This window comes from Stegodyphus dumicola, chromosome 6, assembly GCF_044657685.1.
Source record: "Stegodyphus dumicola isolate Sdum_Otavi_A_Nest chromosome 6, ASM4465768v1".
Classification (NCBI taxonomy): Eukaryota; Metazoa; Arthropoda; class Arachnida; order Araneae; family Eresidae; genus Stegodyphus; species Stegodyphus dumicola.
In genome coordinates, this window is record NC_140773.1 from 119128716 (window position 1) to 119155672 (window position 26957).

General features: G+C 33.0%; 1 protein-coding gene across 3 annotated transcripts in view; it reads left to right on the forward strand.

Moving 5' to 3' along the window:
* Window positions 1-2968: 2968 nt before the first annotated feature.
* Window positions 2969-26957, forward strand: part of LOC118204708 (uncharacterized) — an 85156-nt gene continuing 61167 nt past the window's right edge. For 2 of the 3 annotated variants that reach the window (XM_035377009.2, XM_035377008.2), the window contains exons 1-2: window positions 2971-3156; window positions 26249-26301. In XM_035377009.2, coding sequence (XP_035232900.1) covers window positions 3003-3156; window positions 26249-26301 — 207 coding nt within the window. In that variant the 5' untranslated portion in view covers window positions 2971-3002. Of the gene's footprint in view, window positions 3157-26248; window positions 26302-26957 lie in introns of all 3 variants that reach the window. The other variant, XM_035377007.2, reaches the window with a different exon arrangement.

Consider the following 26957-nt stretch of genomic DNA (forward strand, 5'->3'; position numbering starts at 1 on the left):
TCATGCTTAATCCTTTCTGGAATTTTTTTCGAGAAATAAGTGTTTAAGATTTACTTCGTAAATTTTAATACAGATATTTTGAGGTTTTATGTATTTTTGCCTTGTCACGAAGTAAGAACTGAAATCATTGAATGAGAAATAATGAGTCGTCTGTGAAAACTGTTTCTTTTTTGTTTTGTTTTCTTAATTTCTTTTATACATCGTTCTGGCTTTATTATAGTATTTGAATAGAACATGTGGCAGCGATTAGATAATTCTTTAAATGATATCAATTTTGTGCATTCTGAGTTATAATATGAACGAAATATAATACTGTTAACTGAAGCTAGCGCCAGAGTGTCGCTATGGTAAACAAATAGAGTGAATTTTAAAGAATACATTTATTCTATTATGGTTTATGCGTTGTCGGCGAAGTAGATTTAATTCAATCCAATACGGTTAAATGAAATGCAAGAAAAATGCGTATAATTTAATATTCCGTACAAGGAAGTCATGTGGTGTACACATCAGATTTTTTCATCAAACTTGTAATTTAGTAATAAATAATTTTTTCATCAAACTTGTAATTAGGAGGAATTTGTGCCAACTGCATTTTATTGCTTGATTCTACTATATTCGCTATTGATCCCCTAGCTCGGACTTTCTTGATTTTTTCAATTCAAGTCGCTTTATTTATAATTTATGTGTCTAAGCTAGGCGTTCTTCCCGATCAGCAGTTACTCTGTTCATAATTAATGTAACTTCTTCGTGATCCTAAAATTGTCTCCTAGCTATTAATTTTGTAGTTTCTGGGACCTAAATAGTGAGCAGCACTTTCTCACCCGATTTGTCGGCTACTTCTTTTAAATCTTATTTTCTACCCTTGGCAAGAAAAGACATTTTTGAAAGAGAAAGCTCTTGGACAGCGTATCAAAATTAAGTTTAAAGGCCTTTAGCCAATATTCAAAAATTCAAATCATTTTGCTCAATCTAGCTTTTTTAAAAATTTAGAAATTCAAATAAGACACAACGTATAAAAAATACTCAATACAATAAAATTATATGTTCTCTGTTCAACAAAAATCTAGCAAGCTCGCTCTTAATAAAATATACTAAAGTAAATAAAAGATTAAAGCCTCTAACTTGATTCATACAAAATTCTTGATTTTGGACTCTAATACAAGAAGTCAAATTTCAGAAGGAAATTTTCTAATATTACTTAATAAATGCGACACTTTAATACAAAAGCTCCAATTTATTCACATAAAACATTTTTGTAATTTTGAATTCTAATGCAACAGCTTAAGTTTTAAAATAGAAATATTAGCATAATAAATTTTCCGACTATAACACAAGAACTCAAATTTTAAAGAACATCCTAATCAAAATAACAAATTTGACACTTTAATAAAATAGCTCAAAATATCGTTAAGAATAGTTGAATTCAATAACAATATGAAACATTTTCATATAAATTAGCACTGTATTCATAAAAAGCTTGATACTCACCCGTCCTATATACCTTTCGTTTTTAAATAAACACTGGTGTCACTTTTCGATTCCAGCGACTACTACCAGATATATTTTTATATATCTGTAATGAAGTTTCAAAGAAATTTCACCTTTTTAAACAACAAAATTTTTTATTCAAACTTACCGGTATTATGTTAGTAGCATAGCAACACAAAGATGTCAGTGTCAACTGTAAATAAGACTCAGTGTCAACTGACTCAAGTGTCAACAACTCAGTGTTAAAATACTCGTTGTCAACTGTAAGCAAAGTAATTAATGCTGATTTGAATCTTAAACAAGCGAAAAAACATAATGCGCATCGCCATAATGTGCATCGACATATCGCCTAAAGCAGAACCTATTGCAGGATTCTTTATGAAAAACATTTATCCGGATAAAAATAGAAAAATGTTGTCAAAATAAACTAATCTTGGGTGTATTTAAATGACTTCAATAAAAAAAGATCCATTTATTATCCTCAAAGAGGAGGGAACAAACCTTAAAACATGGTTCAAGGAATCTAAAGAAAGCTTTTCGAAGGGATTTATGATTGTTGCTGGTTTTTCCACAATATCATCAATCAGTAGAACTGCACCAAGACAAGGCAAGCAACAGGCAAAAATATCTGCCTTCTTGACCGCTAGCCGAATCTACTGTTAAAATCCTAAATAAAAATGGAAAAGAAATGGGTATCAAGGCCATATCCTTCACTCATATCCCTACTAAATCTCATGTTCTGTCACTAATGTATTTTTGCGCTTTTAGACTTAAAAAGCGGGTTGACCAAACGTCGACTTACAAACTCCTTAGACTTTGGGAAGCTGTTTGAGAGCGATGGGATAAAATGCCTCTACCGATACTACAAAAGACATTATTATCTTGGAAATTACGATGTATAAAAATAGTGAAGAATAAGAGTTACCAAATACAATATTTAAAACACAAAAGTGTTAGGTAAAGTATTTCTGTAATTAAAATGAAAATCATCTAAAAATGTGTGAATAGCCTCTGTATAGAGCCAGATAGCGGAATGCACAATATTTTTAGTTTCAAGCGTTATTGCGTGACATGTCTCAGGTATATTCAAAGTTTTAAAACCTTTTGAAGTTACTAAAGCAACATCGCGTGTATTCGGTAAAATGACGAATGAAAACATGACCACGCTAACAGGCACATTATTTAAAAAAAGGCTTCATTTAAAGAATTGTTTGTACAGTATTTCAAGGAAAACGAACAATCCATATTGATGCGCTATATTTTTCATTCATTTGATTTTCCTATATAAATGTATTTCATACACCAGATAAATGGGAAGTTACGACAGCTCAATATATTTGAATAGCGTACTCCATTATAAAAGATCATATTCGTGTTATATCTTTGTTGACACGAATATATTCGTGTTATATCATATTCGTGCCATATCTTTGTTTAAATTAAAATTGTCCTGCTTTCATATATACTTGAATTTGAAATCTTTGCATGGGAGTTGTAACCAGTAAACAGAAGTAATGAAAATTGCAATAGTTAATAAGCTGATCTTCTCAGCTTCGATTTTTCTTTATTTTTTGTGTAGATTGACGGTTTCAGGATTGGAAGATGGAGTCGGTAATATGTCAGAAGAAGAAGTCGGCAGTTGCTGGTACGCTATTACATGTAAATTAGGTACATATACATATTTTTATCTTATAGATATAAACAATCATTTTCGATTAGAAATAATATTCCTAAACTCCAGTAAATATTAACTAAACTTCGTTTATTCGAAAAGGGAAAAAAATAATTTTCTTAATGTTTCTGACAAGCAATCATTCCAATAAAAAATAAGTTTTTGTCAATGTTCCATCATTTAGAGGAGTTGTTTATTACTTCCTTCTACGATATAAAGGAAGTATTGTAATCTAAAAAAAATTTCGGGTATCATATTTCAACGAAAATATTCATTTTGATGCTATCGAATGCAATTTAACGATGTTTGTGCGGGACTTCTGTACATAAGGACACAATAAAGAAATCTCTTTCCCAAAACGGGTTGCGAAAAGGTTTTAAAATGTATTCAGAACAGATTTTTTGTGTGATATCTATACGTACGTGAGTAAGTATGCATGTACGTATCTCGCATAACTCAAAAACGAGTAGCGTCAGAACGTAGAAATTTTGTATATAGAACTGATATAACATGTTGTTGTGCACCTCCCATTTTGGTTGCAATCGGCAGCACCAAAAATATATAAATATATATGTACCCACTCTGTTACTCGGCTCCGTATCCTCAGGTTTTTTTTTTTTTTTTTTTAATTAGTATTCTTATATGTTGGTAAAGTGTGTAATTTTTTTGCTTTAGAAATGATTGAATTATGCTATTTTTATCATCCGGTTAAGGTTTTTATGCCTTTTGCTAATCTGCATGCAATAGTTGTAGAATTATCAATAAATTAAAAGTTTTTTAAGTGCTGTTAGAACTAATTTTTTTACCACAGCATCCCCCCCCCCTTTTTTTTTTTTTTTTTTTTTTTTTTTTTTTTTTGTACATATGAGATTTAGCAGAACAATGAATTCAGTTTTTTTACCTTCAGTGTCTTTTTGCCGAGTGGGACCAACACTAAACTTTCAGTATTGTGCACCGAAAAAATCTGCCATCTTGTCCGCTGCCCGAATTACTTACTTTTGCGTAGAAACTCTGATTTTAATAGTAAAAATTGTTTTAACTATATTTGGTGTTTCAAATTTTTCTATATTTTTCAATTTGTAATGCAGATATTTTTAGGTTTTATGTATTTTTGCCTTGTCGGAAAGTAAAAACTGAATTAATTGAATAAGAAATATTTATCTGATGAAATTTGAGGAAATAAGTTTAAATGAAATGCATGGAAAAAATTTGTATAATTAATTTAATATTCCGTGCAAGAGTGGCATGTGGTGTACACATCAGACTTTTTGTTATATGTTATACAGCAGAAAAAGTGATGTCAATGCATTGTAACTAGAAACATTTTTAAATAAATTTATGTACTAAAAAGAGCATTCAAATACTTAACTATTAGTGTCGGATATTACGTTAATACAAGTTATTCTTTGGTACGAAATAAACTGCTAAAAGTCAAAATATCAAAGTTTGCAAAGAAAATGATTTCTAGCTTTTAAATTCCAACGGTTATGCGGCTACTGCTTTTAACTGTTCCTCAGTATTATTGTAACTCATTCCTCTCCCTAGGTTTTAGATATTACTACTTAATTTACAATCTAGAATTACCATGGATATACCTTGATCTGCCTTTTCAATGAATGTTAGACGTTTAAATCTATGATTTTTATATTTTTACCCAGCTCTTTGTATAAAATATGACACAAGAGAATATTATTCTATTAATCATTTAACAATTATTGCTTACTTCATAATTTTGTTGAATTTATCATTGCATAAAATAATTTTTAAGCATAACGTTATATCATTTTTTGCCATTTATTTCTTTGTGATTATTTGATACATATCGGCATCAATGTTGTTTTAAGCCAAAATTGCACCAGCTGTAAAACGTAACATAATTTTAAAAAAATTTAGCAGAATGTCTTGAGCGGCTGACTGAAGAATTGCCTGTCAGTTACTCTCCTCGATTCGTAAACTGTTTATATGTTGTTACAATTCAAAATGCGAATTTCATTAGAGATCATTTCTTAAATCTAAAATCATTTAAAAAATATACACTGTTTGTACAAAAGTCCTTACTCGTCTGATGCTTACTTAACACAGTTTCACGCGGCTGGTAACCAAAAATAAACACGAGAGAATGGACTGTAATGTTCACTTTTATTTATTACATTAATTCTAGTTATGCGAAATTTATTGCAACACATCGAGCCATAACATGGCTGTCACATGAACGAAGTTCTATCTTTTACTCCACTTGCTGCCACATGCAATAAAAAATAAAGAGAATCTTACATTCCAAACGATAAATCATATATTAATTACTTTAAACATCCGGTCGGAGCGGACTGCTGATTCAGCCATCAGTACAAAAACCAAACGATCTTATTTTCATGAGGTCGCTATACTCACATGAACGCCGTCCTTTATTTTCGTAACCATTGATCGTAAACATATACTTCCAATAACAAAAATGTTTTATAAAAGTTTGACTGCCGTACGGACAAATATTGACCGAGGAATTTTTATTAAAGTCGCAGGCAGCATTTAGAGCGTGCCCACAACTTGAAGACCGAAATGTTTGCTTAAACTTAAAATGGGTGTACTCCAACTGCGCTAATGAAAATCCCCCCGGGTCCTGCTATAGTCCAACTGCGTAGATCAGAATTTGTTCCCCCTGCTGCCTACAGGGTTTCAATTTAACTTTTCGAAGCCAATTGTAGCCAAGAGGAAAATAAAAATATATAAATAGAATTACATATCACAAGTAAAAAGCTATCTGACAAGCATGCTAATTACTTGAATAACAGTAATAAATGCGAGAGCTAACAAAATAAAAGGTATTGGTAAACATACATATTAGCATTACAAACATCTTCCATTTATTATAATAATATCATAAATTAAATAATTATAAAGCATACAAATTATATTTTTAATAAATTACATCAATAATAGTCAAGATGTCTGAACTAGACTGGAAAATTTAATAGAGTTCACTAGCGTGCAAAAAATTATTTCATATCAAAATGTGTTAAAGTGTGCTAAAATATTTTTTGTTAATTATAATAATCATGTAAATGTTTGCAGAAATTAAATTTAGTTAAATTTAAAAAAAAGCTTAGCATGAAAACTATTATAAAAACATTACTATGCATTTGGAACACTGACGTATAAATTGTAAATAAATTTAAATTATTATGCTAAGAAGTTTTTTCTAAAATTTATCTAGAAGAAAGGAATTAGATAAACAATACTGCAAATTAATATAATCAGTCAGGCCTCTCAATAAATAAAAGTTTATTTTTTTAACCAAAAATTAAAAATTTGGATGCAAAAGTTTGAGCAATATACTTGGAAATATCTGAACATATAATTAATTAGAAATGTATAATTAAATTAATAACAAGCTAATTAGCAGTAACATTAAGCTTAATTTCATTCAATCTAAAACAAGCAATCGATGAGGAGCTCAGCATAACTGAAGTTTTAATGCTTTTTTATGTAGATTTGCGTATAAACTAAAAGTTGCACTTGTGAAACAAGTGAATAATGTACTGATAGTCAACAGGAATTAAAATACAGTGGTTAAAAATATAACTACTTGTCAGAAGGTATGCAAAGTTGTCATGGCTAGAGAAACTGAATGGTTATAGAAAACTCATAATGTTAAGCGATACAGTATGAAAAGAAAATTCTGGAATAAACATGTTAAGAAAATTAGATGGAGAAATAATCCTTAATTTATTGATATCCTTATAAACTCCATGCTTTTGGAAAAATGTTACATATGTTAAATACGTTAATTACACCGAGGTATCAATCACCGAAACCGAGTTAATTTCTTTCCTTCTTTTTTATTATTAGAGGGATTTGTAAAAAGATATGTTAAGGTAAAGGTGAAAATTTTTGCAATATTTTTTAAGAATAAATTTCAAAAGTATTTTTACTTCATGAACTGAAATTTTTACGCTACATTTTTACACAGTAAATAAGTACAAAAAAATAAATAAATAAATAAATAAATAAAAAGCTGGAGGATCTCTGGGATTAGAAACTCGGATCGAACTACCAATGTTTAGTGACTTGATCGTAAGATCTTTCGAAATTAAGCTGAACAATATATTAAAGAATGTAGAAAATACAGCACATGTAAAAACAAAAGTGGGCTGAATTATAATGTTTGGTGAATGAGTTAAACATATATAAGTATGCCATACAAATAAGTACGTCATTATGAAATATTAGGAATGTAGCATGAAAGCATCAATGAAGAAGGCAATGGAAATATAAAAAACACTGTAATCTAAATGTATAATATTATCAGTATATGCTATTAATTTCAATACTGCTGAAAAAATTATAAATGAATAATATTATAAATCATACGAACTCTTTGCATTATAAATTACAACAGTTAGAAATATTATTAGCGTGATTTAGCGACCATCATTGTTAACAAATAATTTCAAGTAATTAATTTTACAAATAAATCAGCCTGAAACTAGGTTAGAAAATAAACTACATGCTGAAGATTAAGCTTTGCCAAGCTGTTAGAAACATCTTCTGTTAACTAGAGTTGTGATACAAGAATTTGTAAAAATTATCATTTAAATATAAATTCGCATTAATACAATACAATGCAGTATATAAATTCTACATATATGAAAACCTGAGTACAGTGCAACAATATGAGAAAAAGGAGTGGATTAAAAGGGAACTGAAAATTCCAGGATATGAATATAAGAGTTTGAATTTTTTTTTTTATTATTATGAAAATTCTGCTGATGCTCATAATTATTAATTTATTAATTAAATGTGTATTAGAAATTAAATGTATGCTAAAGTACATCAGGTGGAAAACAGAATAAATATTTAAACGTTTCTAGTATTAAAATATGGAATTTGTAACCTTTAAAATAACTTCAATGACTAAAAGTGGAAAGCTTAATACGGGAATATATTGCAATAATATTAGAGTGAATTTAGAACGACTTAAGACGTCCAATTTTTAGATTTAATAAAGAGAATATTTTTAATTAAATTAGATCTGTTTACCTAAAATGATAAATTTGAAAGTTAAAACCATTCTGCTATTTAAGAAGATTTGTTAATATTTACCTAGATAAGAAACTTATTTAAGGTGCGCTACAAATCTAACATTTGATAGGTTGATTATGTATCAGTTTTGTGTATGTCATTAATCTATCAATTTTACTATTCAAAACTGATATATAATTATATCAGCGACTAAAATCTACAACTTGGAAAGTTTTTAATTCTTACAGAGAATAAGAAAGATCTAGCTCATCATTCCTTTAAGCATCATAAAACTTTAAAATGAGTGTAAAAGAAATTTATTTTTACTTTAGCACACGCCAGACTTTAAATTAATATTTGTTTTGCATGCACAATTTTTACAATATTGATAAACGAAAATAAAGGTCAGTCTCAATAGAATGTCCCATTAATGGCGATAAATGACTTTTTGTAGCACCCAATCTTCTTGGGAAAGGATTAGGGGACAGGAAACGTCGCGCAGTTCGTGGATTATATAAAAGGGGGACGGGTATCTTCGATTAAATTTGGCGCAGTTCGTACCCTACCCTTAAAATATCAGTTTACATAACATAACGGTTTCTGATTTTAAGACACTACGTGACGAGTATTTCTATGCAGATTATTATAAGTATTAATGACCAATCTAAGATTTTTTCAAAGTGGAGATCTTATTCACGCAACGTTACTGAATTCGTACTCTAGAAAACCTAGTAGGCTTCAATATTCGCACCATTATTTGTATTAAAAGTAAAAAACATTTTTAGTTTAATAACTTTTTGTACAATTATCAGATTATATTCTGAAGTAAGAAAACTTCACGAGACTATTAATAACTTATTTTAAGACTGAAATGTTATAAACTTCAGTACGTTCCTATCAGCGACCTGAGTAGAAGTCGCCCAATTTTCAAAATGTGCCAAACTCTTTCAAGTTTGCGCGCAGCCATTCTTCAGCTAACCATGCTTATAACTATCCTTCACTCGAATAAAGCCGCTCATTTACGTAATTTTTTTTAATTCCGAGTTCCAAACGGTCTTATACAAATCGCGATATTTTTTGTCTTACAGACACGCATATATATATATATATATATATATATGCGTGTATATATATATATATATGTGTGTGTGTGTGTGTGTGTGTAAAATATAAAAAATACGATAGCTTTGCTCTACGCGAACAGGCAACCTCTAATTAACTTTCCGCAATTTCAGGAACTTCCCCCTAGACCAGTACTTTCGAGAACATTCTGGCATGTTATGTAACCGCTACTATAAATGTAGACTTCGCGCCATTTTTCATGAGACTGCTTTTCTCTTCCTGCCGCTATCAGACCTTTTGCTGCCGTTCTTTCCGTCTGTCTTCCTTTGCTTGAAAAAAATGACGCAGTATTTACTTTAAATTATTAACGCATATGTAATCTTGAAGACTCTAAAAGAATTGTGATTGCTAAGCTTCATCATTTCCAATACCATCTGCTGTAAGTATATATATATATATATATATAATTCTCTTGGCATACAAAATATGAAGAGAAATTAAGCACTAGTAAATGACGAAAGAATATCATTTACTGGAATTTAAGGAAAAATTTACCTTGACTTGGTCTAATATATTTACTAACCGACCCCTCTAGGCAAATTAAATATGATCTTAAAAATCACAGATTCTGAAATTAAATATCTGAGTCAATATTCATAGTATGGCTGTCAAATATTTTGTGTTTTATTTTTTATAATGAGTACAAAATACTCCTAAATGTAATTATAGTGACCTCACATAGGGAATAAATAAAGAGTTAATTATCGTAATTTTCACAAAACTAATAAATTTAAATTAAAAATGCTAAAGTATGAAGATTTGTTTCATTTAAAGCATTTTTGTAATAGGAAGTACATGCCTGCGAACAACTGTTGCGAAAATAAAGGCCGTGTAAAAGTTTTTGTTAAAACGATGTATTGCTAAAGTTAAAATTTTTATATTGTTTTATTTCGGATGGTGAGGGACCAATGGACGTATATAAAAAATTATGGTTTACTTAATTAAAATTTTTGCAACAAAGCGTTTTGTAAACAGAGTTTCCAGAAGCTTTAAATTCTCTCTATATTATTATAGGTTTTAAAATAAAATTATTATAATTTTTTAATTTTTTTAAAAAGTACATTTGAAGATTTCATTAAGAAACTGTGCATGAAAGAGGTACGACTGTACTCCAACTACTTTGATTCCAGTAACATGAATTTCCAGATGATCTTTATATGTTTAATATTTCCATGTCATATAAAGTTCAGCTTACTGTCTTTTTATCACTTTTTAATTTAATTTCTTTATTAATAAATTAAAAAAATGCAATGTATGTTTCTAAGAACTATTACATTACTTTATATCAGTTTTATTAAACTGTTCGTCGCGGGACCTGCCGCAGAGCGTCGCCAAAAATTTAGCAGTTTTGATATTTCTTTAACTTATTATAATAATTTTACTATTACCAAATATTTTTACACAACGTATCTGAAAATAGATAAAGATAAGACAATACAGACAAAGAAAAAAGTTTTCCCGCATTCTTTTTATAATAGGAACGTTCATTGTACTTGCTTTGCACGTGACGCTGTCATTTCGTCTGTTACTTATTTGAAATTTGAACAATGTTCTATTTCTTAAAATTAGAAATTAATGACCTAAACCTGCAATGGTAGTATATTACCAGTACAAGTGGAAAAAAGAAAAGAAAATCTGAAAGGTTTCAGATTTTAAATTACGTCCAAATAGGCGGTTTTTTTTTTTTTTTTTTTTTTTTTTACATTTTGTCTGTTACCATTATTTATTAAATATCACGTTCTTCACACTTAAACCATAAAATTCAGTTCAAGAGCAATATCGCAAAATTAATTTAAATTGAGCGTATCTTTAGAATTTCCGATACAGAGTCTCGCGCGCTGGAGATAAAATATGTTTTCTGTACAACGCTGCCATTGCTCGATTTGAAATTCTTGAGTTTGTTAATTAAAAATTCGTAAAGTTTTACAAAATATGAAATTAATAATAAAACAAATTTCAAATTTCAAATTTGGGCTTCCGCATACGTATATTCGCAGTAGGATTACGTCATTCAAAATTCGATAGTTTGGTGGCAACAGTTTGAAAAGTGAAACAGACATTTATAGTGAACCAACGCAAAATTGAAAAACGAAAGCAATAGTCCTTCAGGGACAAAGCCCCGTTGGACTAAAAATTGAGTTTCACACACGCGTGTGTCGGATTTGCGCAATGCTTATAATGCCGCACAAAACTTTCGTAAATATTATGGGGTCCGGGGGTCGCGAAAAACTCTCAGTGATAAAAAGGGGTAGCGACTGAAAAAAGTTTGAAACCCTGCTTAAGATGAATGTGTACACTATGTGAATTGCTCTACTAAGCTCTAAAGTATGCAGCGAATAAAAACCTTGAAGATGAAGCAGCTTCAGAATTTACGAAAGTTTTGTGCACAATACATAGGCTTACTTGTTCAGCACTGAAGGTCGTTGATTGCTTTGGAATAACATAGTCTAAAAAATAAGAAAAAATTAAATTAAAAAACGCGTTTTAATAGCAGATTAAGCAAACTATTGTCAATTTTTGAATTCTTCCTCCACGTAATGAAGTTTTTTCTTTTACTTTTCATAACTGCATTCTTCCGGATTTTTATGTATTCCGCACTCTTTTCTGAAGGTTGAGACTCATAAATTTATTACAAATTGTGAGTGCGAATATTGACCTCGAAAGGTTTATATTTGTTATATTTCTCAATTTATGAGATTTTTTATTGGATTGCACTCACACAATATAATTGTTACAAAAGTTTAAAAAAAATCATTATTTTTTGAACTTCATGCAAGAAACGGAAAATTTTATATTGAAATAAACAAAAACATTAACCATCGTTGACAAGAAAATAATGGTGATAAAAACATATTTTGGACTTTATTTTATGTATATTAACCATAGGTATACACTTAAGTACAATAACTGGAAAATGTTGATTCACTATTAATGTATGACTAAATATGTTAGGCAATATGCAAAAATTAAAAAAAGTGTCGAATACATTGTTCAAGGAAAAATCATATAATTTAAATTCTGTAAGACTTATATTTTAACTCTCAGTCATAATAACTCATGCATAATAATATACAAACTCTGTGTGCAAAATTTCAAGGGATTTTATAAGGAATCATGGTTGCTGTGAACATAAATCATAAAAAAATATCATAAATCGCATATAAAGTTTTCAGATTAACATTACACGACACATGCACACAACTATTCACGTTGCCAAACGAAAGTGAGAAAGCACATAATACAAGTACTTTGCCAGATTCTCCAGACTAATTGAAATACTTAAAATTATTTAGTATGTTATGTTAGTAAACAAATAACATAGAAGAGGGCGAAAACTGCATTTTAAATTTTCCCTTTAAACTTTCACTTCCGCTGTTGCAAACAATAACTTCGGGTTTATCATCCCTCAGATAAATTGGTATATCTCCACTTCTAATAAACATATCAAGAAACGAAAAGTTTTTTGATAGCTAAGAGTGTGGCCTTCAGAAACATGAAATAAAAAATTGAGGTTTTTAACCAAGCTCGGCGTTTTGAAGAAGGTCGATTACCTTATGTATAAGGGATATGTTTTTGCTAATTTGATTATTTCACGTCAGTAAAAAATAATGTGTTATTTTCCATTTAGTTGAATAAAAAATGTTATGTATTTTGTTTATGCAAATGCAAAATAATATTTTCGTTTTATTTTGGCACGGCAACAATAATAAGAAAGCTGTGAGTCCCTTTTTAAGGTCTGTTTATAAAAACACGAGTTTCATTAGTTTAGATTCAATGTACATCAGGTAAATAGTTTTGTTGTCCTTTAATTTTACGTAGTATCTAGCCTAATGTAACTAATGCCTTCCGTTATTAATATTATTTTATTTTATTAAGTAAGTTAGATTTGTTTCTCAAAACTCCATCGAATGATTTTGTTGGGTACGTACGGGTTCGTAACGCATTGATTGAACAAGTCCGATAAAGATTAATAAAATTGATTATCACAAAGAAATACCAAAAACGCGCGAATTTTCTCACAGCGATATTCGTACAATATGACGCAATATAATCAGTAGCTATATTTTAAGCTACTAAAACGCTAAATAGAACGCAATCCAAAGCGCAGAGAAAATTAATCTGATGTCACCGCAAATTCGCTACAATCATCAACAGTTATCTAAACAAATGAGCTGAGATGTTCTCGCTCTGGCGTTTTATAGCTTTTTAAATCGGCCGCGTGAGACAGTTCTAGCAATTTCTGGAAAGCAAAAAGAGTAGAATTCGGTTACAGCTAACATACTAGTCAATTACATTTATTCAAATTAAATATAAACTGACGAGATAAACATTTTTTCAATGTTAAATGAACGTGTTCCTGTGTTTTAAGTTTTTCGGCATAGCTTCCTCTGAAAATACGCCACGCGCTGAGTTGCACGACTAAATAAAACAATTTTAATTATAATTCTATTAAAAATATCTCACTAAGTACAAAATTCGTAACACTGCTCCCTTCCCAAGGACTGCACGTCCCAGGCAGTACTATTCCTGGAAAGGAAGGCATACTTACAACTAAAGAATCAATGCAGTAATAAACATTACAACACAAAATAAATCAAATACAAATCAATAAATGAGTGCATAATTTTACAAATTTAGAAACAAAAAGGAGCATGAGCTTATATTCTTTACGTTTAATACACTACGTATTGTAGCCGCAGTAAGGAGCTAGCCTGTCGTAATAAACGACTTAGAGTTCGATGACTTACTGATCCGAACCACGACGTCGTTCAGCCTGTGTAGGACTGTGTATGGATTCTAAGGAGACTGTAGTTTAGGAGAGAGTCCTTTCCATCGAGTCGGATTCCACAACCAAGCCTTATCACCTTCGTTGAATCGATGTCTAATAGCTCTCGTGTCGTATGGGGTATTCATTTTCTCCGTCGCCAAGTTGACTCGCTCTCGTCCAAAACTGTGCATCACTTCAAACCGGGCCTAGAGGTCTTAGATGTATTCCTCAGGCGATGAAGGCGCATCCGGAGGGCTACCAAACAAGAGATCACAAGGCAGATGAAGGTCTCGACCGAAGATTATCTGAGATGGGGAATAGCCGGTACTCTCGTATTTCTCTTATACACTAGTATGATTTTAAGGGGGTTAGCATGGGAGGGCCTAGTATGATTTTAAGTTATGGAAAGGTTATTATTTTAAGTTTATGTTAAGGAGTTTACGACCAGTAAATGGGCCATGCTTGGATAATCTCTGCACCATGCGGACACTTAAAATACGTGACGTGCTGAAAATCCTTTCGAGTAGTTTGGGGGTAGGAGAAGGAGTGGAAGGCTATGGGGTGATTCTTCCCTTGGGGATTCGGCTTCAAAACTGGAAAGTGTGGAACTTAATGTGCAAATTCGAACTGTACTTACATGGTGACACTTAAGGTCAGTTTACACCTGTCAGAGCGGCTCGGAGCGAGTCGCTCGTTACGATTACTTTGACAAAGCGTGCCAACGTCTTCGACCAGTATCGGATCTAGACACCATCACGGATATTATGAAGAAAAATCTGCAAACTCTCCAGGCTGAAGCGGCGGATATTAGAAGTAAGTGCGATCTTTCTTGTTTCTCAGGCATTGTGCCCCCAGTCAACCCTAACCTTAAACGGAAAAATTTTGAAAATAAAAGGAAAAATAGTGGTAACTCAATTATTACTGATAGTGATGGATTTAAAATTCCCCGTAAGACTGCTAAGCAGCAAAAACTTGAAAAAATTCCTGTTGTTATGGAAAGTACGAACAGATTTAATGTACTCAATGAAAATGTTGATGTTGATAATGTAAATATTATTGCTACCCCAGATGAGCAGGCAGTGCAGCAGCAGCCGACTAATAATCATACCCAAACTATCCCCCCAATTATGGTTAACCCAGGAAAATTAACCCATGAGGTTTTTGTAAAAGAATTATCTTTAAAGACAGAGGCAAAGTTCTTAGGAAAAGTGAACGGATAACTCCTAAAAGTACTACCCAGGACAGCTGACGACCATCGGATGCTTACAGCCTTATTTTTGGAAAAGAAAGTGGAGCATTATATCATAAATGCAAACTACGCCAGACCTATAAAAGTGGTTATTAGGGGTTTATCCATAACCACAAGGACAGATGACATTTCCGGTGCCCTTACTGCCAAAGGATTTGGAATCAGCAAAGTAACGCAGCTCACACGCCGACGAACTAAAGCCCCAATGCCTCACTTTTTGGTACAGGTCATTAAAAATGAAATTGCAAAGGAAATATATAACGTTAGTGATTTATTATTTTTCGCGGTCACGGTGGAAAAATACATCTCCAAAAATCAGGTGCCACAATGTTATAATTGTCAAAAGTGGGACCACTCATCAGAAAATTGCCATTTCGCTCCACGTTGTCTGAAATGTTCACAAGAGCATAAAACTATAGACTGCCCGACGAAAGGAAAAATGGAAGAACCTAAATGTGCCAACTGCCTAAAAAATCACGTGGCTTCCTACCGTGGCTGCGAAAAGTTTCCCAAAAACAGAATTAATCCTCCAAAAAAGGATAACACTGTTAAAAAAGGAATCTCTTTTGAAGATATGATAAAAAACCAGGCGCATATGTTCAACGAAAATCCAAATATGTCAGTCCCAAAATCGGCTTCTGCTGCACAAAGTAAAAACTGTGAAAATATTAAGTTAACTGATCTCAGTACTGCATTAAAAAACATAAATATGTCAAATCTAGTGAGCAAATCTAGTGAAAATGTCGTAACTGATAACCAAGAGAAGCCACAAGGCTCCGAATTTTTGTATTTTATGAAAAATATCTCAGAATTCAATAATGTATTAAGAATTAACAATATCAGATTAATGAACAATGTGATCAAAACATATTTACCAAAGTTAAAAGAATTAAGTGACCCTGTTGACAAATTATTTATGTTCTATGAAATAGTAAATGGAATTCACAATAATGTCTCAGCTCAACCATAATATGCATTTTACTTTTGTTACTTGGAACGCAGATGGACTGCTCCAAAAAGCTTACGAGCTTAAGGAGTTTTTACATGAAGTTTCCTCTGATATTTTATTCCTACAAGAACACATGCTTGGCCCCCAAAACTACTTCAGAGCATGCAACTACGAAACGCATCGTTGAAACAGACCTACAGAAGGCAGATATGCTCCAGGAGGCAACGCAAGAGGAGGGTTGCTTATTTTAATCAAGCGCTCCATCCCTCATCATGTTACTACATTACCACAGCTTTTAGCAGTTGAAGCTCTAGCTATTACACTCACGCCAAACACTTCACGACCAATCACAGTCATCTCCACCTATTTTCCAATACACTCACCTACAAATTCTGTCAAGACAGATTTGCAAACCTTATTAAACACTAACAATCGAGTTATTATAGGTGGAGATTTTAACGCACACCACCGCGAGTGGAATTGCTGGGATTTTAACCAACACGGAAAAGTCATCCACACCATTGCCCAAGCGGCCAATATTCACCTCGCAGTTCCTGAAAAACCAACACACTATGGGATAGGTAGACCATCAGTCATGGATTTCTTCATCCTCAAAAACATCAATCCAACCAGTTATGTGGAAAGTCTGACTGAATTATCATCAGATCATAACCCTGTGATGATGGAAATTTCTACCGACTCCTATAGTACACCGCACAAACGAGCCCTTATTACGAATTGGGCAGGTTATGCCAAAGCTCTCAACAACACTCAGTACCCTATCCACACGATACAGTCGAGGGATGAGTTAGACGCCTTCACGGAAGAATTCACGGATGAACTTCACGATGCTCTTCTGAAAAACAGCAAAACTATGCGAGCAGATAAACGCTACAAGAAGAAGATCATCAGAGTAATCATCAGACGCAGAAATCACACTCGTAAGCAGTGGCAGAGATTCAGATGCCCTGCGGACAAAGCGCTATTAAATCAACTTAATCAGCAAGTCAGGACTCTATTAAGAAACATGCACAACTTGACTGGGCCAGACATTTAGAATCACTTTCCACGGACGATAATTCGCTGTGGAACGCAGTTTCTAAATTTAAAAGACGCAACACTAATATTCCGCCCATTAATGGCCCCAACGGAATCGCATACACCGATTTTGAGAAAGCTGAGTCTATTGCAGATCAATATGCTTCTCAATTTCGCACTCACAACAATCCTAACCCCCAAACAGAACTCACAGTCGCATCACTCATCACACAATTTCAAACAAAAACACACACAAACAACACACCCTTAATTATGCCATCAGAGGTTATTAGTTATATTGAGAAGAGAAAAAACCGAAAAAGACCTGGACTGGATAAAATAAGTAATAAAATGCTTAAAGAGATGGGAGCGAAAATGATATGCAAATTCACAAAACTTCTGAACGCCATGCTCCGCCTCCAGTACTTTCCGACCAATTGGAAAACAGCCATAATCGCTCCAATTCTAAAACCAGGGAAGGATCCCATCCTGGCTACCACATACAGACCGATTAGCTTGCTATCGACTGTAAGCAAAATTGCAGAAGCAGTCATCTTGAAGAGAGTGCAAGACTTCCTAACAGATAACAACGTCCTCATCTCACAGCAATATGGGTTCAGAAGTAAACATTCAACTACGCACCAACTCTACCGAGTTACTGAGATGATTGCAGATGGCTTCCAGAAGAGGCAAATCACAGGAGCTCTCTTCCCCGATATTTCGAAAGCCTTTGACTGTGTATGGTTACAGGGCCTCCCTTACAAATTACTCACTCTGGGATTCCCAGATTACATCATAAACATCATTAATTCCTATCTCTACGATAGACACTTTGTCGTTCGCTATAACAATACTCACTCCACACGGAAAGTAACTCTTGCGGGTTTACTTCAAGGAAGTTTACTTTCGCCCACATTATTTTCAATTTATACGAATGACATCCCACACCACCCCCGCACTACACTCGCACTTTATGCAGACGATACTGCGATCCTATACCAAGATGCGTCCATGGCCGCAGTCGTACAAACATTACAAGAACACATCCATGCATTAGAGTCCTGGATGCTTAAATGGAAAATTAAAACGAACGTCGAAAAATCCGAAGCTGTTTACTTCACCAAAAAAAAAAGAATCGTCGACCTGAGTATCACCCTCCAGATGTATGAAGTCAACATTCCCTGGGCCAAGCAAGTCAAATACCTTGGTGTCATTTTAGACCAAAAACTCACATGGGCCTCACACATCACACATATCCTGAATAAGTTTCGGGGAACTAAAGCATTACTCAACCCCCTAATTGCCCGAAACTCGGTTTTATCTATCCATAACAAACTTCATGTACTCAGATCCATGCTGCGACCAATTGTTACTTACGCCTGTCCCGTCTGGGGATATGTTTGTAAAACACACATGCAAAAAATCCAGCAATGCCAGAACATTACACTGAGAAGAATCTCTAACAGCCCCTGGTACTTCAGAAACGAAGCCATCCATAACGAACTAAATATAGATAGCATCAGTATTTGTATTGCCAAAATTGCAAAAAAAATTTTTCAACAATATTGAAAAAGTTAATAATAGTTCCATTCCCAGGCTGACCTACGACTACACGATTGAAGAAAATAAAAAGAGACCAGGAGCTGTACTCCGGCATTTATTGTAGTTGTACCCTAATTATAAATTAATTTCCCGCATCAAATTTCATAAAATTCAATTGTATTGGCAATACTACTTCTGTGGAATTCTAGGACACGCATAAGTGTCGCCATCTATATGCACTCCCACGGACTTCAATTTTTATTCTCCTACTCTATATCCATAACACTGTTACGACCATACATAATAGTTATTTAAGCCACTTATTATCTTAGCATATGATCCTTTCACTATTTTGCGTTCTCCCCATTTTAGTTTCTAGTTATTATTTTATCCTTGCATATAATTCCTAGTTCTGTCTTTAAAGTCAAATCCTGAATAAGATACAACGTTTAGCTAAGCCCCTCCCCCCATCCAATGCCTGACAAGCAAGACTGTGCACTTTCTTTACAGATCGACCATTGGCGCACGTGACCAGTAGCTCCTCCCGGCACCTCTTCGACCATCTCTATGCCATTCCATCTTCATTTGAGCGCCGGCCAACGTAGCAGTAGCATCACTTAGGTTTTTCTCGCAGCTCCTGCCATGAACACGACTAACTCTCCGTGCTGTTTATGCGAAAGGCTCATCCATTGCTTATCACGTCCACTACTTATCACGAGGAACCTTCCTCTTCTAAGTAATATGCCATGATATGCCAGTAAAAAGATATGCAACCTTACACGTGATAGACACAGGATTCGGCTTTCCCAGCCGAGGCGCCTGAAGAAGTGCCCAGCACCTGAGCCTTCGACGGAGTAGAAACGTAGGGGAGATGAGTCAGCGCTTCCGTTTCTACTTTGAACCTGTTGAACCTGGGCAGTTACTCCGAGCAGCGTTCGCAGGGGCGTCGTGACAGTGAGTTCTATAATGCCAAGATTAAGCGATAGCCAAACCATGGTTTTTTTAATGCATACGCATCTTATGAACTGTTTTAGGGAACACTTCACTGCTTGATTAAGATGTAGCATACTTCTATAATTATGTGAGCTTATAATTCATTTTTCTACAAGCATCCCTACATGAGGATGCAATAAATAAATGATATTATAAACTATAAAAATAAAAATGGAATTATGAAAAAATATATAGATCTGTTTTATTGGGGATATTTAAATTTCTTGCTTTGTATAAAAACATTCTGGGCTATAATTCGTTACAATTCAGCTTGGATGTGAAACATGTTCAGCTTGAATGTGGAGTGCAAGTACTGAAGATGTATTAAGGTTTATACAAATTATGCTAGATGAATTCTAATATTTTTAAACTATCCTTTTTGGCATTTTAAAAGAAAAGTATAATCACTATATTTAACCATTATTAATTTTGTTGATATTACTTTGTGTGTTGTCCAGAAACACAATTTCAGTAGGATCCAAAAGTAACAATTTGCGATAAATATCTTCCTGTTAAAACTATGTCATAATATATATATTCTTTTACTTGTGGTAAATATATGTAATGCTCCCAATTTTTTGCTACTTCTTATTTATTTAAGATTTTCTGAATAATTAGGTAGATATTATACAGTTTACTTTTGTCGTGTTAATGGTAGCTTTGAATAAATATTCCATGCTTTAATTTTGCATTCTTCTCTAGAAATAACACAGTTCCAATCAGAACTCTGCATAATTAATTACATGCACAGAGAGCTACTAATTCTGTGTATTCTGGATGAATAAACATATTCTTTCTATTAATAAATAATAAAACACATTATTACTTTTACATTATTTTGTAAATGATTAATTAGATGTAAATAAACGGTTGTATATAGTAGAAATACTTTGTTAATTTGAATTTCAACAACCACAGTTGACTAAATAACTTCTCTGAAACTGAGTTTCTTTTAAATTCTTGTATCTGATATGCAATAACGTTTTTGTAACTTTGGACATTCTCGTCCGAAACTCATTTAATAGTTCATTTGATACTCCTAATTCCATCGCGGCAAGCTACCCAGTCACGTACCCATTTATTTTCTTTTTTTCCCCTCACAAGAGCAAAAATTAATTCGTTTGAAACTGCTTCGCAGACTTCAAGCACTGCAGCCGAAGAACATCTATGTATGTTCCATGCATATTCTTTCCTCCAGCTGCCACGTCGGTATCCATTCCGTAAACAAACGGAGGCGAGTTGTCAGTCCACTCTGATTGGTGTAAACAATCTATCAGAGTACAGGTCCGTTCACTCGGTTCGAAACGCCCGGACGAGCGGCTCGCTACGAGCTGCTCTGACAGATGTAAACTGGCCTTTATAAATTTATGTATATATGGTCACTTAAAAGGTCCATGCCAACGATGGCGCATTCCTGCGTTCCTTGCAACAATAAAACTCATTAACGTCTTCTAATGATACTGTCAGACAAGTGAGCTAAATCACAATAACAACAGACCTTAGATCGTAAAAAATATCTGCTAAAAAAATCAAAAATTCCAATAGATTTTTTCACACGAGTTTGAATTCAATGACATAGTGCAAGGATTCTTGTAAACATTGTTTTTAATGTGATTTATTACTATGTTTCTTCATTTCTAATAACGTTTATTCTTTCATTGATTATAGCAAAATTTTGAAACAAATAGTGATTTAACTTACGTCATAACGCGCAGGTATTTTCTAGATTAAACTGCTTAAAAATAGAGGCACTTTCTTAAAAAATATACTTTTCATGAATTACAATGATGGTTATATCTTCTATACGTTTTAAAAGTGTTCAGATTAACTGTGATTTGTAATTAACGGCCCACGCTATCCCGAGTAGTATCGCTTTCAGTCTGATATCTGCTCTAATTCTTCTTAAATATCTTCAAAATCTCCTTTTTTAATAAACGTCATTTCATTTTCCAGCTTCTGGACTACCTGCATTAGCCATTATTATGCAACACTTGTTTGGCGATAATTATTTAGAAAAGTGTCCTGTCTCCTTCGCACTGAAGATGTTTTTCGCTTCAAACAGTTTCTTCCTATTTTTTATCTGACATATAGATTAACTGTGATCTACAATCACATTATAATTTTAATAGCAAATAATTTCTGTCACAATCCTATACATTTTAGGGAATTTTTCGTGCCACACACTTTTCCATTTAATGTTCGCCTGAAAATAGTTTCCTCTCAATCTGCTGAAAATTCCAGGAACTTTCTCATTACTAAACCCTTCCTTGCCTAATTACTTTTATCTCAGATTTAGAGTAGTTGCTTAAACGTAACTTTGTCAAAGGCTTTATAAAACTACACTGTTGTCCGTTTCATCTCACGCTAGAAACACAGAAGACATCTAGGAAGGCAGTTTGTCAAAATATTATCCCAATTTTTTAATGTTGTTTGATAAACAATTCTGAGAAAGATCGAATTTAGTGTTATATCTTTTTTCCTACGGACTTTTATCAAACTATTTGAGAAACAAAATATCAACATTTTCCCTTTGATCATTAAACACATAGGTTTCGTATCTGTTGCTTTAAGTTTATCAAAAATGTAGATTTTTATGCTTAATGTGATAAATGGTATAAAATGTGCCAGCGGCACACAAGTAGTACTCTTCCTAAATCAGTGAAGGCATTCTGACAAAATATCCTACCATCTAATAAGTTTAAGTTTATGTTGGGTACGGACTCAGAACTTAAATTGTGGTAGTCACTTTTCTCGAAGTTCCTTCTCGTAGAAAACTGAGTAATTGAGCTTGGAAGAAAATGTTTACTGAATGAGTTATAGAAAGACTACATTGCTGTGGAATTTGTAAAAACATAGGGATAGTGAATTGATTCTCGGCTTTGGTTAACTAACGGTTCTCAGTCACAGTTATGTCGAAAGCAAAGGCGATGTGAGAAAAAACGTTCTTGGCATTCACTCAGTGTCTTAAACGGTCATACAAGGGCATCGCATATATCGCAGAGTAAATTACAGCAATAAACAGAAAAGAAGCTTTTGAAGATTCAAAATTATAAAATGCCATGGTAAAGTTGTCAAATCTAGTTATCTTGGACACATAACTAGATTCCTGAGTAGGAATAGAGAGCTTACTCAAAGCCTTGTTCGTGCGTGTGTAGAAGATACGACAAAGATGAGAAGGGTTAAATTGTTATGTGTTTCGATAGTAAGTACCTGAAAGGTTGCCTACTCAGTTGACAATAACGCTTAAATTTTCTAACAACAGTAATATATATATATATACCAACATCAATAAAACCAGTACGTTTTGCGTTGTGTTTTCGGATTAACCCTGAAATCAATTTGAGATGTAGACTGGTGAAAATCATGAGCACACAAAAAAAAATAAACATTGACTGATCTAGAAAGTGAGGCTATTTATTAAATTCTTCAACAATTACTTAATCCATTAATTTGAAAGCAATTTATATTCAATCAGAACTGTAACATATTGATTATTACACAATTTATAATTAACTTAGAAAGCAAATTATATTCAAGCTGAACTGTAAAATATGGATTTCTACAAATGCATACCCCTACAGAGTAATACTATTTTTATCATACGACTCTATAATATCAACTATTATTTCTATTACATTCAGGTAAACATAATCAGATAAAACTTTGGATAAATTAACAATACCCTCCCCGGGGAGGAAGAAAAAGAATAATTAACAAGTTACACTTTCCAAAAAAAAAAAAAAAAAAAAAAAAAATAGAAACATTTCACACAGAATAATCAATACCAATGTAATTCAGGTTATTGCACATAGTAACATTTAATCAATACCAATGGAATTCAAGTTATTGCACATAGTAATTTTCTATTTTCAAAAAGAATAATTTAACCGGGTAAAATATTAATTTAATTCAGGCTATTACATCCTACAAGCAATTTAGTCCCTAAGAGGAGCAAAGAAGCTCAAATAATGACACCTTTACAAATCAATCTTCACCATGAAAGAAATTCACAAGTTCAATTAAATAATTTCAGGAAGAACTTATTTCCTTAACCAATCTAACTAAGTTACATACACGGTTTCAATTAAATAATTTGAATAAGGTTATATTTCCTTAGCCAATCTAATAATTTGCTTTATCGACAAACAAAAATGATTTCTTTAGAATTAGGTTAATTTACTCAACTACAAAATTTTAATTTAACTAATTAAGTTATTTCAATCACTATTAACTGCAGAATTTTTTTTTTACGTCTGACTACAAATAAAAAAAAAAAACTTATCTGAGTAAATACTGCAAGCAGGCAAGTGAAGGAGGAGAAAACCTTCTTATTAAAAAGAATTATCATTGATGCCCAGGAGGACGGATGACAAGCGTGGAGGAGTGTAGAAGAGTTCATAAGGAGATGAAATTTCAATGAAGCCGAGAAGTTTCTAGTTGATTTAGGATGCACTATGGAGGTTACAAGTCCTTGGACTAGTTGATTTAAAATCCAATATTGAAGTTAATAGTCGTTCAGCAAGAGAAGAATTCTGAAGTTACATCAGGAAATCGGATAGTGGAATCGACGGACCCATCCTCAGAGGTCGTAGACACAACGAGAAGCATACTCAAGCCAAATGAAGCATTCTATTGTAGCGACCCCGGAGCTAGCAGTGAAGGAATTTCTTGCATAGTGGGAAATAATTCTAGAAGCGTCGTAGAAACATCGAGACAGATGAAGACTCCATTCGTGGAGGAGACACTGAAATTTTCTTCTTAACGGCACAAATACCAGGCATCACCTTTCGTTGCATTTTTCTATTTTATTTTTCTTTGAGTAACTTAAACGTTAAATATTCAAACCCAAAAAAACTGATGAGAAAATAATTAGGTCGAGGACATGATGCATAAAACTAGGGCCCTCGCTCAAAACACAAGGGCAAGAAACCCGTAGATCCAACGGTAGAAAATTGCATCTTTCCGGAAAAAAATCTGCTGCCGGCGTGTACAGCCTCCGAGGGTGAGTCAAAAGTCCAAAAAAGTGACCTTGTCCCTCAAAACAGCCCGTTAAAAGGGAACGCGCGGGAATACCAACTTGGCAGTGCTCACGCCCCGCCAAAAATGAAACCAGTTGCAACTTCAGCAATCCTTCATGCTAACAATCTCGCCGAAACCACCACTTTGAAACCCCAACGGAAACTCCACGTCGCCAAGCAGTCGCCAAGCAGCCACGCCTCGCGAAAGGGAGAAAATTGGAATTTCAACAACTCTGTACTCAGTCCCAAGGAAAGTGCACTTTAAACTCGAAAAACGATTATTTTACCGGAAAGAGAAAGATTTCTTCCCACAGAATAGAAATCACAATGACAACGGAAAAAATCTATTAATTAAAGCTCATAGCTAAAATGCAATTGAAGTTGGGAACACAAAAGTTATATCAAATTACAGAGCTAATTTTTCTGCAACTATTGATATTAAATACTAAGAGTTTGACTTAATTTTTATCATGAAAAATTGAGTTTATTACATGAAAATTCACCTATATCCATTGTCTGGGTGTACAAGATTGAATACGCTGTCGCGTAAAACCAAATAATCGAACTAGATTGCACTAGAATTAATAAGCCAAATAAATGAATATATCCAAACTTGTTGTGTAGCTAAAATTTTGAATATTTACAAATTAAAATTTTGATTTCTATGATTCACTTAATTATATTAAATTTGCTACAAAACAAAATTTACCCTTTATTTCCCACAGCGTACAGCCGTCTCGCACATCGGGATACAACGACCAGCACTTGTGGTCTAAAACGTAGAAAATAAGAACTAAACTAACTAAAATAAAAACTAAACTTAGATGCTTTACAGAGAGTAGTAACGCGAAGATTGGCCTTTTTAACACTACGTATGTAGTGAGCGGAATGTAAAAGACTACAGTTCGTCTTCAAATATCAGCGAGAGTTAAGTTCTGGCAAAGGCAGACATGAACTGACTGAAAAGCACGCGCGTGGTAAGGCAGCGAGAAGTCTCTCTCTCTTTTGGAGAAAAGCCGTATCTTAAATACTTATATAGTTTACAACCTCATTTGCATAAACAAATCTAATCGCGCTTAATCTGGCGGCCGGAAATAGAAAATAAAAGAGGGTAGCAAAGTTTTAAAATAAAATAAGCGCTAGTAAAACTTAAAATCCTCACAAATTATGTGTCGATTTGGGACAATTTCGTTAAACTTCACAATTTGAATATTTTTATAAGGAAACTCTAAATTTTGTAAACAGACGAGCAAATAAGTTTCTAAACGGAACGTTCATAAAAGAGATTTCGTTCTAAAATTGTCAGTTTGTATTCTTGCCTGATTTAAAACTTTATACTGCAGTACTTATTTTACGGATGCTTTAATTTTCCTTTCGCTTTTTCACTTAGGAGAAGAAGCACATAAGAAATCTATGTCTTGTTCTGAGACTGTTTCAGAAAACGTAAGTACATTTTATATCTGTTACAATATTTCTCTTGATATATATCAAGAATATATATATAAACGTAAATTAATAAATTAGTAAAAGTATATTAAACCATCCCAGGAAGATGTCAAAATTTAAAACGAAATCTATTAGAGTGCTTAAATTATGAATCCGACAATATATGGCATTGCTCAAAATTTAGAGAACCGAAATCGAATAAGCTGCAATACTAGATAACTATGCACTTTGCTTCTACTTCTGAAACCGCTAAGATGCTGCCGCGCTGTTTTTCTTCTATAGAAACAATATCAAAAATGTAAATCTACTGGAAACAGGCACGATTAGAGTGCCAAGTGAGTTGTGGCCACAACTGTCAATTGAAATAAAAATGAATATTTAATCTGCCTCGCTGCCAAGTTTACTTTTCACTTAAGATCATCTTAATATCTGCGCAGCCTAACGTTCCTACATTATTACATCTAAATCTGCTTCATTACATCTAGTCTGACAGAATGTCGTAAGTGCAGCTGGAAAATTCACGTACGGAATTATAAAATGTGTTAACGACAAAGATTAAAGATTTGCCATGACCTACTAATTTTATTTTATTTTTCATGCATATGAAACATCGTTTTTGATCTATTTAAGATCCAGAAAAGGAAAAAAATACT